Raw genomic sequence first — 13,564 nt, forward strand, 5'->3', positions numbered from 1 at the left:
ATATTATTATAAAAAAAAAGAAACTATCAAAGTCTTTCGAAAAGCAGGAGCCAGTAGATAGCCATTCAGTCGATATTATTATTAATTTGTATTTAGGTGACAACAACAGCAGGACACAGTCAACAGAATTTCGTTGATTTAATTTTCACTAATGTAGCCTCGTCGTATTTTTTTGTATAAATATTCGAAAGATAAATCCGTGCTTTTTCTTTTTATTTTTTATAGATAGAAGTAAGAATGATATCGATCACTTAGATTTGATGAACGATTCTGATGATACTGTCTACGAGGAGAGTTTTCGAATGAGTGTGCAACCGTCGTTCGTTTGTTCGTTCGAAAAGAACAGATCTCCAATGGTAACGTAACGTATTAAAAGGCTGACCAATAAGACGAGAGCCCGAGGGTCGAGACGATCGTCAATTGGAATCACTCAGTGTTGATGAGCAAAATACGACTCTGTTCTATATATTATGGAAGTCCTCCGCGTCTTTCAACTTGCTCGGCTTAATTCTTCTTTTCTTTTATTTTATTTTATTTTATATTCCTTTTGCGAATCCGTATCGTTTTACTGGTACCTGTTGCTGCTACTGCTGCTTCTGTTTCTACCGATGACTATGATAAATAGCATGAAAAAAAAATAAAAGAGAGACAGAGGAATATATGCGAAGCGTCGTTTTGTTTGCTATGCAGATTAATTATTTTCTCGTAACGTTATCTCTGATATCGAGCACGAAAGAACTATGCTATAGGCTCGTTAGACCCCCCACTTCTTTACTTCCTTTTTAAATTTCTTCGATCGTTTCCTCTTAACTTTTCTTTTGAATTTTCCTCGAAAATCCTTTCAACAAGACGACTGCAATATCTGTAACAGAAAGAAACAAATTCATTCGGTCGTATTAATTAATAAACCTCACCTTACCCCACCCCATCATCATCATCATCATCAGGAATAGTAAACAACGTTATTTAATAATATTTCATTTATTGTAAATGTAACAACACGTGATAATAATATCGATCTATCAGTGAAAAACAATGGCACCCACTTTATCGGACGATTTTCTTCGAAAATTTTCCGTCCCCTTTTTTCTCCCCCCTCTCTCTTTCTTACAGCAAAGCAAAATTTGCCTTCTTGCAACACGTCTCCGGTGAATCGTGAATGATTCGACTCCCATAAACGTCTCGTGTATCTCAAGTTTTTCACTGATTGAAGTCAATTCGATGGGTCATCGTTTCCCTCTACGTATGTGTATACGCTATTCGCTTATACGAAGAATAAAATGTTCGTGGAATAAATATATTGTTTGTAGCGTGCACGAATGCATAGAAAAGATTACTCCTCGGATCTTTTGTTAATAAAATTATACTAATATTCGCGAGAAAGAATGATTTCAACGCTAAATGAGACGAACAAGTAAATATTAATTATGATTAAGTATAAAAATAATCTGTTTGTTTAGTTTATCCGTCGATTCTTCATCATTTGTGTTTCTTTTTTTTTCCCCTTCCCTTTCCTTTTCTTTCCTTTACCCCCCCGCCTGCCTCCCCCGACCACCGCCACTACCACAAACATTTCTAAGATTTAATTTCAGTTGCATCTCACGTAATAGCATTACTGTTGTATCGTATCGTTACACGTTTATGATTGTACTATAGCGAAAATAAGTAATAACATATGGAAAGGCGTAAGAAAAATGATTTATCTTGTGTTTCTTCGACACGTTCGTTACTTTATTATTAACAAGGTATGCAAAGTAGGTGATATATAGACGAAACGAATCTAAACACAATAGAGAAATAAGAATTTCTGTATAATCGTGGAAATACAAAAGCTTCATTGTACAAGGAAGCAAGCACACAAATGTTAATGCAATACATCATCGTATATGCATGTACGCACTCATCTAAAGAAGATGAAGAAGAAGAAGAAGAAGGAAATAGGAGCAGATGCTGAGGGTTCAAAAAAACGGTGTAAATTATACAAATACACCAAGGTCACTCTCGTATTATTGGTCACAACGCGATTGTGCACAAAACACGTTTCTCTTATTTAAGCTCTCATTTTCTTGCACTTGCTATGATAAACTGGTCGTAAGATGGATTGAATACATGAAACGTTGGTCGAAGAATATTGTCAATCATATTTGAATAATTGATTCGACGTTTTTACGTTGAATTTCTTTGGACACCTCTTTACAAGTTTCTTCCAATATTCCACTCCAAACCTGATATCTATGATTAAGTCCTGGAACCGCGTGTAAAATCCCATTGGATCCTAAAACACCTGTTTTCTCGTTAGACACGCCGTAAAATATTTTTCCTACTCTGGAATGAAGTAATGCCATTGCACACATCGGGCACGGTTCCATCAGTAAAAACACCCAACACCCGGTACATAAATACGGACCAGATTTTTCCTTCGAATTTATATTCACGTTCGAGTTTGCCTTTTTAGAACCGTTATTTCGTCGGCCTTGTAATTTCCATTTGGCATCGAACGATCCAACATTTGGAATTCTTACGTTGGGCAACAATGTTTTTGGATAACAAAGCGGCGCGTGTTCCTCGTACTTTCTTTTGATCATTTTCATTCTTTTATCAAAATTATCATAATTCTTTTTGTCATCGGGTACTTCAATAATATCTTTATTAGAATATAATTTCCAAGCACCACCGCCGTGTAATTTAGCTACCAAGTCTATGGCCAACATAGACGCGTGCCACATTGGGTGTTGATCAATTTTCGATGCAGCTATGGCAAGTATTCTACCATCGTTCTCAGGATCTACTATTACCGCGCTGCCATTGCAATTATCATTACCAATAGCTTCCAATTTAGCTGCAGTTATAGCAACGCTCATATACTTTTCTATTCCTTCTAATTGATCCTCGTTGAAAATCGAACCATCTATCATTGCCTCGAGAAAAGGATCGGGATGAAATCTCAACGGCCAAATCTTTGACGCACGTGCAGCCTGCGTTTTCGATTTTGCACTGGTTCCTGGAACTTTGATAACTCGCAAATCATCTTCTAAAATAGACAGATCAAATTTTTTATCTTTTAGAAATGACTTTAATCTATCCTGATTCGATATATTATCGTCATTTAAATCGAATGATCTCACGGGTGCTAGAAGAATTTTATTGGCCGAGCAACGTTTCAAGTGATCGAAATATGGCAAAATAGTCGATATGCTTTTAATAGCTGTTGCTATATTCTTCTTTTCCTTCAGGATACCCACGTAAGCGTCGATCGTGGGAAGATCTTTCGTTATTTCTGGATCTAGAATTGGTTTAGGTGTCCAGGTTCTTCTGACCAATTCCATCTTGCACTCCTTGCTACTCCTTGCCGTGGTATTCGACATTTTTTTTTATATTTTCCCCCTGAAAATACGCTTTGTCTTGATTTTTCGTAAGAAGTTTCATATTTTCGTCCATCGTTTATAAATATACATAGTTAACAATTTTATTTCATTAATATGATATCAATAAATCAGGATATAATTCATGTTTTCTATTTTTTTTTTGACTTACAATTAATATATTTTTATAATTATCAGTAGAAATAATATTGTTTTACGTGTGATATAAGATGGAAACTCGTATAGATAAATGATTGGCAAAGAAATATAAGGGATAATCCAGGATGATCGGTTTGCGAGAAAAAATCTCTAATCCGAGCACATGTACGTGCTTCAAAGTAGTCGAAACGATTTTAAATTGCTGTCAACTTAGGCCACGGTCGGATCGATTGTCGGAGTTAAGTATAATTGTGTTGTAACGTCGTATAGCTCGTGCTAAGAAGAAAATATGCTTTTCTCTTTCTCGCTCGCGAACAAATTTACTATGAATAATACTTTTTTTCTTTTAAACTCGCGCAAAATGTATAAACTAGATATCGTTTATCTATTTTTAGCACGATAATTAATCCGTCAACAGAAAATCCTATGATTCAACGTTAGTTCTAAAAAAGAAGATGTTAATTATCGCGATAATTCGTTCCAAATGATTTTTTTTTTTATGCGAGACACGTGAAATTAATTATTTCCTTCTGAACAAAATTGATGAGAGTTCATTGAGAACGATATGCAAAAGTACATTATTAATTAATAATCGTTAAATAGTTAGTTGATAGTTAATAATTTAATAGATGGTTAGAGTTAATAGTTAGTTAATAATCGTTAAGACGACGATAAAGTGAAAAAAAAAGAAAGAACAATTTGCTTTAGATCAGAATCGATGGTTAACGTGCATATATATTCATTTAAATTGAGCGCCATGATTGACGTCATTCAAGATGGCCGGGTTATGGCACATTCGCGAGGCGTGCTTCTTATATAACGGAAAAGGAAACAACAAGCGGTTTCGCGCGACATGCCAAGCACAAAATCCAAGTAAATGCAGGTTTGTTTTTATTATATTTGCGATTGATTCTTTAATCGAATCGATCTGTCGAAGATAAAAAGTACAAAATCTAACTTTACACGAGAAATAACCTATCCGTAGATACGATCTAGTAAAATAATTGAAGAATATAATAATCGAAGAAATTCAATAGTACATCGAGTTCACGCGGCCAATATGTCCACGTCTGCTGGCCTTGAAACTAACCGCGTGTCAACCTAATCTTCATACGTTCACGAATCCAATTGGAAGTAAGTAGAATACATAGTTTTAATAATCCAACAATATTACCGATAATTCTTTTATTCACGATTAGCAAATCCCAATTCTGTAAATGCAGGAACTATTGTGTGTATCAGGTAAAAGAGAAAATAATATACTTACTCGTTACTATTCGCGTACACGAATGATGATCCTCCTCCTTCGTTGGGTTCCTTGTGTGTCTATAGCTTTATGGCGATCTTGAATTTCTCTTATGAGAAAACGAGGTGGAAAGAATAATTATTCTCTCTTTTTTATTTTCACGACCAACAACCGACGACAATGATACTTATAATCCAAAAAAGAAAAAAATCCGTAACACAACGATTACGAAGATGAACGGAAGGAGACAACAATGGCCCGTCGTCCTTGGTAAAAAGAATACTTCTTATGCACACTGGGGAAAAAAAACAAAGACACCAATCACGATTCGAATCGCGTTGCACTGGATGCAACGTTAAGGGATTCCTTGCAGTATGATGCGTTTAAGGAACGTCTACTTTACGCCTATCTTTTTCCAAGAGCTTACGGTTTATCGTACTTACGATCGGAACGCACTCTCGTGGCCAAATTTAAAAACTCGACACGATGTTTGTAGGTAGGGTAGGGTAGAGATTTGTTGGGGGGGTGAGGAGGAACTTCTTCTATCTCTATCTCTATATTTCTCTCTCTTTCTAGTTCTATCTCTATCTCTACCTCTATTTACTAATTCTATCCCTTTCTCCTATTTTATTTTACTATCATTTTTTCCTTTCTTTCAACTACGTCGAACAGGTGTGTTATTAGATGCAACGATTCAAATTGAATATACATATATATATATTGCATGGTTTTTATATTTATTTGTATTGTTAGGGTGAACCAAAAAGTGTTCGTGCGATTTTCTTTTTAAATTAAATATTTTACTTGCATATGAAGTACAGGTAAAGCACTGTAAATGTAATTTCGTGTTGCAGATGGGTTACCTGTAATTTTATTGATTCTTCCTAATATCATCAGTAATAGAACTGATGTAGTAATCTTCTATTTAATTCTAATATTAAATTTTCAAGAAAAGTTAGCATACGTTTCGAAATGTTCTTTATACGCTAATGCCGCGTCGTACAAATATTCCATGTCTTTCTGTAAGAGAAACATTTTCCATTGATATTTCACAGATATATATATATATATATATGTACATAAATAGGTTTTTTAGGAAGATATTTATCGTACTTACGATAGATCGAATGAAATCCGGTCTGAATTGTCTTACCGTTTTAATTGCTAAACAAATATCGCATTCCCTTTCAAGGGCCATTCTTTCTAAAAGAAAACTCATTGCCAAATAAATACCGCAACCTGTTACACCGTCGCTAAAAAATAATATATACCTATTAGATCTTTTTTATATTTATTTAGAAGAGAAGAAAAAAAATGATGAAATAAGATCTAAACGAATCGTACTGGCATAGAACTGCTGTAGGACTTTTGATTCTAGTAATTCGACCAGCTGCTTGCCACAATGTTACCAAAGTTATTACAGATGGTGGATCCTTATTTTTCCCAGCTTCCCATTGTTTGCAAGTTAATATCGTAACTGGTTGTTTCCTCGTAGATTTCTAAATAAAAAAGAAAAAAAAAACAACGCAATATAAACGTACGAACTTTTGATTCCATCGTAATAATACCAATCCTTTTTCCACTGATATCAATTACCTCCGAGTTATCGATAAGCGTCAATTTATTAGACTCGTAATAATTCGTTTCCGAGAGTTCTTTAGATATTACATTTATATAAGGTGTTGGATTAAATTCTTTACCTGGTACCAAGGGACAACAAGTCTGAAAAGGGTAGATCAAGTTTTACGTTATTACATGTTCAATTTAAATTTGTAATTCTATTTTTATAAGTAATAGTTAGTTCCAATTAGTGATGCTATTACTAACGGGATCATCAGGATCAGGTGGTTGTAAAACGACGATGAGTTCAATTTTAAATTCGGCAATCATTCTCCAAAAATCACCGAAAGTCGATGGCATTGGTAATTGACTCGACAAGTATTGATTTTGTTCTTTGAATCCATCTACGTAAATTGCAGCTATGTAATAGCTTTCCTCGTCATGCACTGGATGTCTTTTTAAATATACTTGCTTTATTCTGTCTAAAAAGTATACGAACGATAATAATAGTATGTTAATAATTATATCGAGTTACACATAATGATTTATTTAAAATTATTATTCGTTGAAAATAATAATCTAACTTGATACTAATTCTGGATATCTATTCTTAGCTAGATTAGATTCCGACAAGGAAGTTTGTGAAACGGGTGGCCTAAGGACTTCGTATTGCCATGCAGTATCTTCTATTCTACAAAAATATATACCTAATTTTATATATTTATAATATATAATTAATTATTATATATATATATATATATATATATACACCTTCGAAATTGTATTTCTAATTGTTTCTTCAAATCTTTGATTTTTGCTGGCAATGCATCGTTGCAAGGTAAAGAAGTTGATAAAGAGAGTAAACAATCTATTAAAACTAAATGAACGAACAAATATTGTTGCTTATTGTCTACCATATTGGCTCTTCCATTTCTGATCGATTGCATTTCCGAAAAAACGTTGACGACCTATAACAAAAAAAGAAATCGATCCTATCATCAGAAACGTTGAATTATTTTGTTAATTTTTCTTCTTTGTTTTTTGTTTGGACTTACCCCTTCGGCTGCTGCACGTCTCAAACAAATGTCGCATAAAATGATTGTACCGGTTCTACCAATACCAGCGCTACAATGAACTACCATTGGTCCGTTTTCAATGTTTTTAGTCAATATTATTTTTAAGAAAGTTCTAACGGAATGTATGTAAATCGGTACACCATGGTCTGGCCATGCTGTGTAATGCAAATGTTCGATCTGGATTATAAAAAGACGATTTAAACAACGTGGAAAATGATCTTTACAAAATTAGATTTATCATTTGAAAAATTTCACCCATTTTATCTTATCCTCATCGAAGATTCGATTTACCTTACGAGTTTCGTCATTACACGTTACGTAAAAGATTCTAAAAGTATAGTCGGCGAAAACGTTGTGAGTTGAGCTAAAAACCATTATGTCACCGTAATTCTTCTTTTTACCAATGTTAGGCCAATATTGTTCACACTTGATCTATGAGAAATCGATGTCAAACTTTTAACGCAACAGTTTTATTAGAATTAGGAACAAAAGTTCGTGCATTTATTTTTGCTCTTTTAAATTAATATTCCCAAAGTAAATTGTACGAAAGAAAAGAAGAAGAGATAAAACAAATGCAGTTTGGAAATAACGTTTTAACGCAATAAACGCGCTAACTTTTGCTTCCACCCAAGTAAAAAAAACAACCAACCTTTCCATTTTCGATTAGATTAGTTAGCATGCAAATAACAAAGACATTTTCTTGCCAGATCATACGCCAAAAATCTACAATCGTGTTTGCTTTCGGTCCTTGAGTAGCTATGTAACGTTTTTCCTTTTTGTAACCCTATTGTTTGTTTGTCCCCATGTAACACATTTGAAAGTAAATCAAATTCTATCATCGATTACAAGTTTCTCTACGATGAGAATAATTTTTTAATGAAATCATTCTCTTTTACCTTGATGTAATTGGCGTTGATGTAATCGGAGAAAGGGTCATCCTCGAGTTTCTTCAATACCACACGTGTTTCGTCATCTACATATATATATATATATATATATAATTAAATGTTTTTATTCAAACCGCTAAAAATGAATTTAAATATTATCTACTTACATGCTGTAAGATTTGCATAACGATTTTTTAATTTATTTTGCGGTAATTTGCCGTAATCCCAGGACTTCGTTTGGCCTCTTGGAAAAGACTTGAAAACAAATCATTTTTTTTAATTAATATAAAATATGAATAATTGAATATTTAATATAAATATAATATAATTTAATTATAAATGAAAATTGAATAATTACATATTGTATTAAATAATATATATGTTCGGGTTTATATAAATATATACATTTTTAATACATGATAATTAAAATAAATATTATCAATTATTTAAATAATAATATATATAAGCCAACTGGATATCTGGAATACTATAAGTGATGTGAACAAATGAGTAAAACTTATCTTTCTTGACATTAACAGATACGTTATCTGACGTTAATAGTTTTTACAGTGAAACTTTTTAGGCGACTGTAACGATAAAATTGAATAAAACGAAATGAAAATAAGAATAAGAGAGAGTAAGATAAAACATACAGTCAAACAATATTAAAAAATGTTCTAGTGTAGTGTTGTATAAGTATGTGTGTGTTTATGCATGTAGAATACGTTTAACAATTGTAAGGGTATGTTTAAACAATTGTATGTATTAGTAGAGAACAATACAGTGTTCGATATATTTTAAATAATTGTTAATTAATCGAAAAAATTGTATATTGTAGTTTAGGAGCACGGTGTATGTGTTAGACGAACGTTGTTCTTCGAAAGCAAACAATAAACTGACAGGTGTGTTAAGAAAAACAACATTGAACACAGCAGTCAGTTTATTGTTTGATTTCGAAGATGAACGTTTTTCTGACGTATACACCGTCGTTTTAAAAAACAATATACATTTCTAACGATTAATTAACAATCATTTAAGATACGTTGAATATTTCAATACACTCTATTAATATTTATTATTGTTTAAACTTGTTTTAACGTTTTAGCACCAGTAATTTCTTTTTTTTCAATTGATAACTTTCATCTAATGAACAATAATTAATGAGAGAATTTTTAAATTGATTTTTATAGATGACAATGGGCCAGTTTAACGGTGAATTTCGAAGAAGACGATATACTCGGTGCTTCTAAATTACGGTGTACATATTTTTTTGTTGAATTGTTTTAGATAAATATATGTACGTTATTAAGAATACCTCATATTGTTGATCCAGTAATCCCAATTTAATCGCATTTTTTACATAATCCTCAAAATCTTTCACTTTAATTGTCGTCGTAGTTGAATCATTAATTTGAATATTGTCAACCAAAAGCGGAAATTTGTCTCTACTACGATTAATTGAAGGAGATTTTTCCGATAAAATCGGTGAAGTGGGTTTAACTTTTTGTACATTTTCGTTGGTCTGTTGTATGATCTCGTTCAAAGGGAAAATATTAATACGCAAATTTCTTTCGTTGTATCTACAATTTCGATTGAAATATTATTACATTTGTAATTAAGTAAAATAAATAGTATTAGAGAGAAAAAAGGTGTTACGTTACCTTCGACGAAGATCAAATACGAAGAAAAATATAACGATAAGTATAACTACCAAATAAATTGGCCAAATCACGTAAGATTTGGTTAGGTATAAAAAAAGATTGCTTTTTAAAGATAATAAAAGCGTGATATTTTCTCCTTTAACTATCACGTAAATCGTATAAAAATTGTACGATACGAATGGACAATTGGTACCCTCTCCGTAATTTTGATTATCACCTACTGAAAATTCTTTTCCGGAATATTGATAGGCCTGGCATGAGGAACGAAGAAGATTGTTTTTTTTTTTGTTTAAATTAATTTCTACGTTAAATAAATTGTTTTAATAAAACATAGGTATAAAGAAGAGTGTTTTTTAAACTTACGGGAAAACTGGCAGCTAACCAAGCAATTTCGTTATATGTAATATTTATTGATTTCATTAGATAATCGTTCAATTTGGTATACCTCTTGCACGGATGTTTACCCTTTATTACAATAAACATTTGACTATCTTTAGTGACGTTCAAAAGTCTTGGAATTTTTAACAGTATCGTCGTATTGCTTTCGATCATATAATTTAATTGATCACTTTCAAATGTTATAGAATCAGGTGTACGTATCTTGGAACTTGTCATTTCACTCGTTTTATTTTTAATTGTTACAGCCTGTATACTTATATTATACGTAGTAGAAGATAATAAAATTATTCTATACTTGTATATTTTTTTATATTTTTGGATTTGATGTTTGTAAGTTTTATTTCTTTCGAATTTCAAATGATTTTCTCTTAAATTATTTTCGATCATTTGTACTTGAATGAGAAATTTATCGATCGGTGCATTTGTTTTCCAGGGATGAGGCCAAGTCAAATTGATTATACCTTTATGATCATTTATAATTGTTAAATATTTCGGTGGGTCTGGTATTGTTGCTAAAAAAAATACAATTTTATCAAGTTAAATTTGTTCTTAATCGATTCTACATATATACATATTATTATTATTATTATTATATCATATACGTAATTATACCAAACGTTTTTGGATCGTAAACAGTGTTGAAGGGCTTTCCAACAGTGATTGCATTTTTAGTATATCCCGTCACCTACGAAATTGTAAAAAAGAAACGTTCGATAAATTTAACACACACACATATAATCCTATTAAATATTTATTTATTAATCTAAATAATATTTTACGTACGGTTATTGTGGTATATACATTAGCCGTTAATACGATTTTTAAACAGATGTAATTCTTCCACAGTTTACAAGGTTTATTATCTGATACATGCTTGTGATTTGACTGCCAATATTGATTCCATGTACTAACATTATAATAATGAAATTCGCCATTTGGTAGCAATGGTTCTTGCCATCTTAAAGAAATTGTCATATTACCATCATCAAATTCGTATATATCAAGTGTTCTTACCGATGTTGGTGCTGAATATAAAATTAAGAATAAAATAAAATAAAATAAAATAAAATCGAAGTTGTGAAATGAATCATTCGTAAAACTTACTTTTCAATAGGCTAATGGATATCAATTTCATGCCAGTATTATCATTATAGTGTTTGTGATGATCCCTTGTAGGAAAACTTTGTATTTGATATTTTTCGTAACTGTTTAAAGATAATTCCTTGACATCAAAAAACGATTGTGCAGTTTGTTCGAATGAAGTTTGATTATTTACAACCTCGTTAATGCCTGTAAATATTAATTTAACTGCCATGAAAGGTTCGGAATTAGTCGTACAATCTTTCGGTTTGTCCCAAGTATGTCCAAGATTATGTTCACGTTTCAAACTAGAAAGTATAGATGTTGAAATATCTGAAAGAATTGTTTCAAAACAATTGACTCGTAGTATTTCATTTCAGTATTATATTTAAATCAATCGTTTATTTTGAATCTGTACCACCTTTACACACCTGTAGAATACGTATTAAAAGATTTGTCTATTTTATTCGAATTATAACCAGTAATTGTTATTATATATTTTACGTATGGCGGTGAATTGAAAAATGTAACATTAGTCATTATTGTAACTATTGTTTTGTTGTATTTCGAGATAAAAGGTTGATCACACTTTACGCATTTGCAATAAACGTCAACCTACGTATAAAAAATCCAACGAAATTATTATAATTATATTATAATGTATAATTATTATAAATTCATTTACCATTAACGTGACTTCGTACGTTTTGATTTTTCCATTTGATCGTTCTGGTGGTTTCCATTCTACGTATACTTCATCGTTAGACGGTGTAATAATTTGTATTTCCTTTACTTTCGAAGTTTCTACGAACAATCATTTTTTTTATTACAAATACATTTTTACATAATAATTATTTGTAAATAATTTTATAGATGTACTGACCCCTATCATCAATTAAAATATTTGTCGATAAGATTGTTCTATTATTTCCACTTATGTATACGTTGTAAACGATGGCAGGTTTAACTTTAAGTGTAAACGGAATTTCATTTAATTTTCCTTCGTAAAATATATTTTTCTTATTATCTCCTTGATAAATTAACAAATTGTACCAAAACCATGGACACGAGTAATTAATTACTTCATTATTATTTAATGAATTATCATCAGTTATCGTTAAATGCGTATCATTCGTTTTAATATTGAAAGATGCATTAACTGGATGGATTAAAATGTATTGTAAATATAATCAATTTAATATAAAATAATAATAATAATAATAATAAATTAATATGTTAATATGTGTAATAAGATTAATATATAAATTAGTATCAATCGTATTTGAAAATATAATTTTAATTACGTACTATCGCAGGGTGCAGTAATATTTTGTGATGAACTAACTATAATAGGTTTCTTTTGTTCAAAACGTAAATTGTACCATATACTATAATTTATTCCAGGTTTTAAAAAATTGAAATCTGCTGTAAAAATAGTTGTGTTTTGAAATAGAGGCTTATACCAACATGCATTTTCGTTTGAATCTTCTCTATTATTCTGTAAAATGATAAATTATCTTTTATCCGATATAAACAATATAACACATGATTTTTTTCATCCTTTTTTATAACATATAATAAATAATTAATTACTCGAATGAGAAAACAGTATTCGGTTGCCAGTTCCTTATATTCATAACTTGGACTAAAACTAACACTAACGTATGTTTTATTAATAAAATTTATATCAGGTGGTGGTGGTGGTGGTGGTACATAGGTCGATGAATTTTCGGTAAAAGCATAACCCAATTGAAAATTAAGTATTATCGTAATTAAAACTTTCATATTGCACTTTTTAACGTAACGAGTCATTGCAATGTTGTTTATTTTTTTTTTTTTTTATTGTGGTATCGATTCAATGTTTATATTAAAATAATCCTTTTTTTATTATCGTTCCGCAGTGCAACTCGCATTTTTTAAATGAAACTCGCGACGAATCTCACTCGATTAAATTATTTTTCATTTTCGTTGGATAATGTTAATTATATATTTCACTATAGAATATTTATTTTCATCGAAACACGATCCTTATTTCTTGTTTTCGCTATTTCACGTTAACTCACCGTTTAACGGGTAAAATATTAAATGAAAAAGCTGATGCCGTGTGGCTGAATACTATAAATATTGTATTACT

At 31.1% G+C, this 13,564-nt stretch overlaps 2 protein-coding genes across 2 annotated transcripts; both read right to left on the reverse strand.

Annotated features, from left to right (window-relative positions):
- Nucleotides 1-545: 545 nt before the first annotated feature.
- LOC122518684 (receptor-type tyrosine-protein phosphatase T-like) lies at nt 546-13,215 on the reverse strand. Its single transcript, XM_043637716.1, has 24 exons — nt 13,144-13,215; nt 12,739-12,928; nt 12,314-12,430; nt 12,050-12,234; nt 11,849-11,861; nt 11,455-11,790; nt 11,134-11,375; nt 10,963-11,035; nt 10,315-10,862; nt 9,952-10,202; nt 9,606-9,870; nt 8,458-8,545; nt 8,300-8,376; nt 8,053-8,187; nt 7,695-7,835; nt 7,383-7,580; nt 7,099-7,295; nt 6,912-7,018; nt 6,595-6,809; nt 6,364-6,489; nt 6,112-6,266; nt 5,885-6,020; nt 4,789-5,787; nt 546-862 (listed from the first exon to the last, which is right to left on the reverse strand). Exons 1-23 carry the CDS (start codon nt 13,213-13,215, stop codon nt 5,713-5,715), a joined length of 3,942 nt encoding a protein of 1,313 aa, XP_043493651.1. The 3' UTR covers nt 546-862; nt 4,789-5,712.
- On the reverse strand, nt 1,710-4,402 carry LOC122518791 (probable inactive tRNA-specific adenosine deaminase-like protein 3). The gene is made up of 2 exons (XM_043637890.1): nt 3,535-4,402; nt 1,710-3,384 (listed from the first exon to the last, which is right to left on the reverse strand). Exon 2 carries the CDS (start codon nt 3,363-3,365, stop codon nt 2,139-2,141), a length of 1,227 nt encoding a protein of 408 aa, XP_043493825.1. The 5' UTR covers nt 3,366-3,384; nt 3,535-4,402; the 3' UTR covers nt 1,710-2,138.
- Nucleotides 13,216-13,564: the final 349 nt, after the last annotated feature.

Source organism: Polistes fuscatus, unplaced genomic scaffold (assembly GCF_010416935.1).
Source record: "Polistes fuscatus isolate 324 unplaced genomic scaffold, CU_Pfus_HIC Scaffold26, whole genome shotgun sequence".
Taxonomy (NCBI): Eukaryota; Metazoa; Arthropoda; class Insecta; order Hymenoptera; family Vespidae; genus Polistes; species Polistes fuscatus.

Bases quoted from the DNA above. Each gene is read 5' to 3' on its own strand.
- LOC122518791 (XM_043637890.1), bottom strand. From the start codon at position 3,365: ATGTCGAATACCACGGCAAGGAGTAGCAAGGAGTGCAAGATGGAATTG.
- LOC122518684 (XM_043637716.1), bottom strand. From the start codon at position 13,215: ATGAAAGTTTTAATTACGATAATACTTAATTTTCAATTGGGTTATGCT. The intron at 10,203-10,314 runs GTAAGTTTAAAA...TCCTCATGCCAG, and splicing joins GGTTAGCTGCCAGTTTTCCC to GCCTATCAATATTCCGGAAA. The intron at 9,871-9,951 runs GTAACGTAACAC...TCGAAATTGTAG, and splicing joins GTATTTGATCTTCGTCGAAG to ATACAACGAAAGAAATTTGC.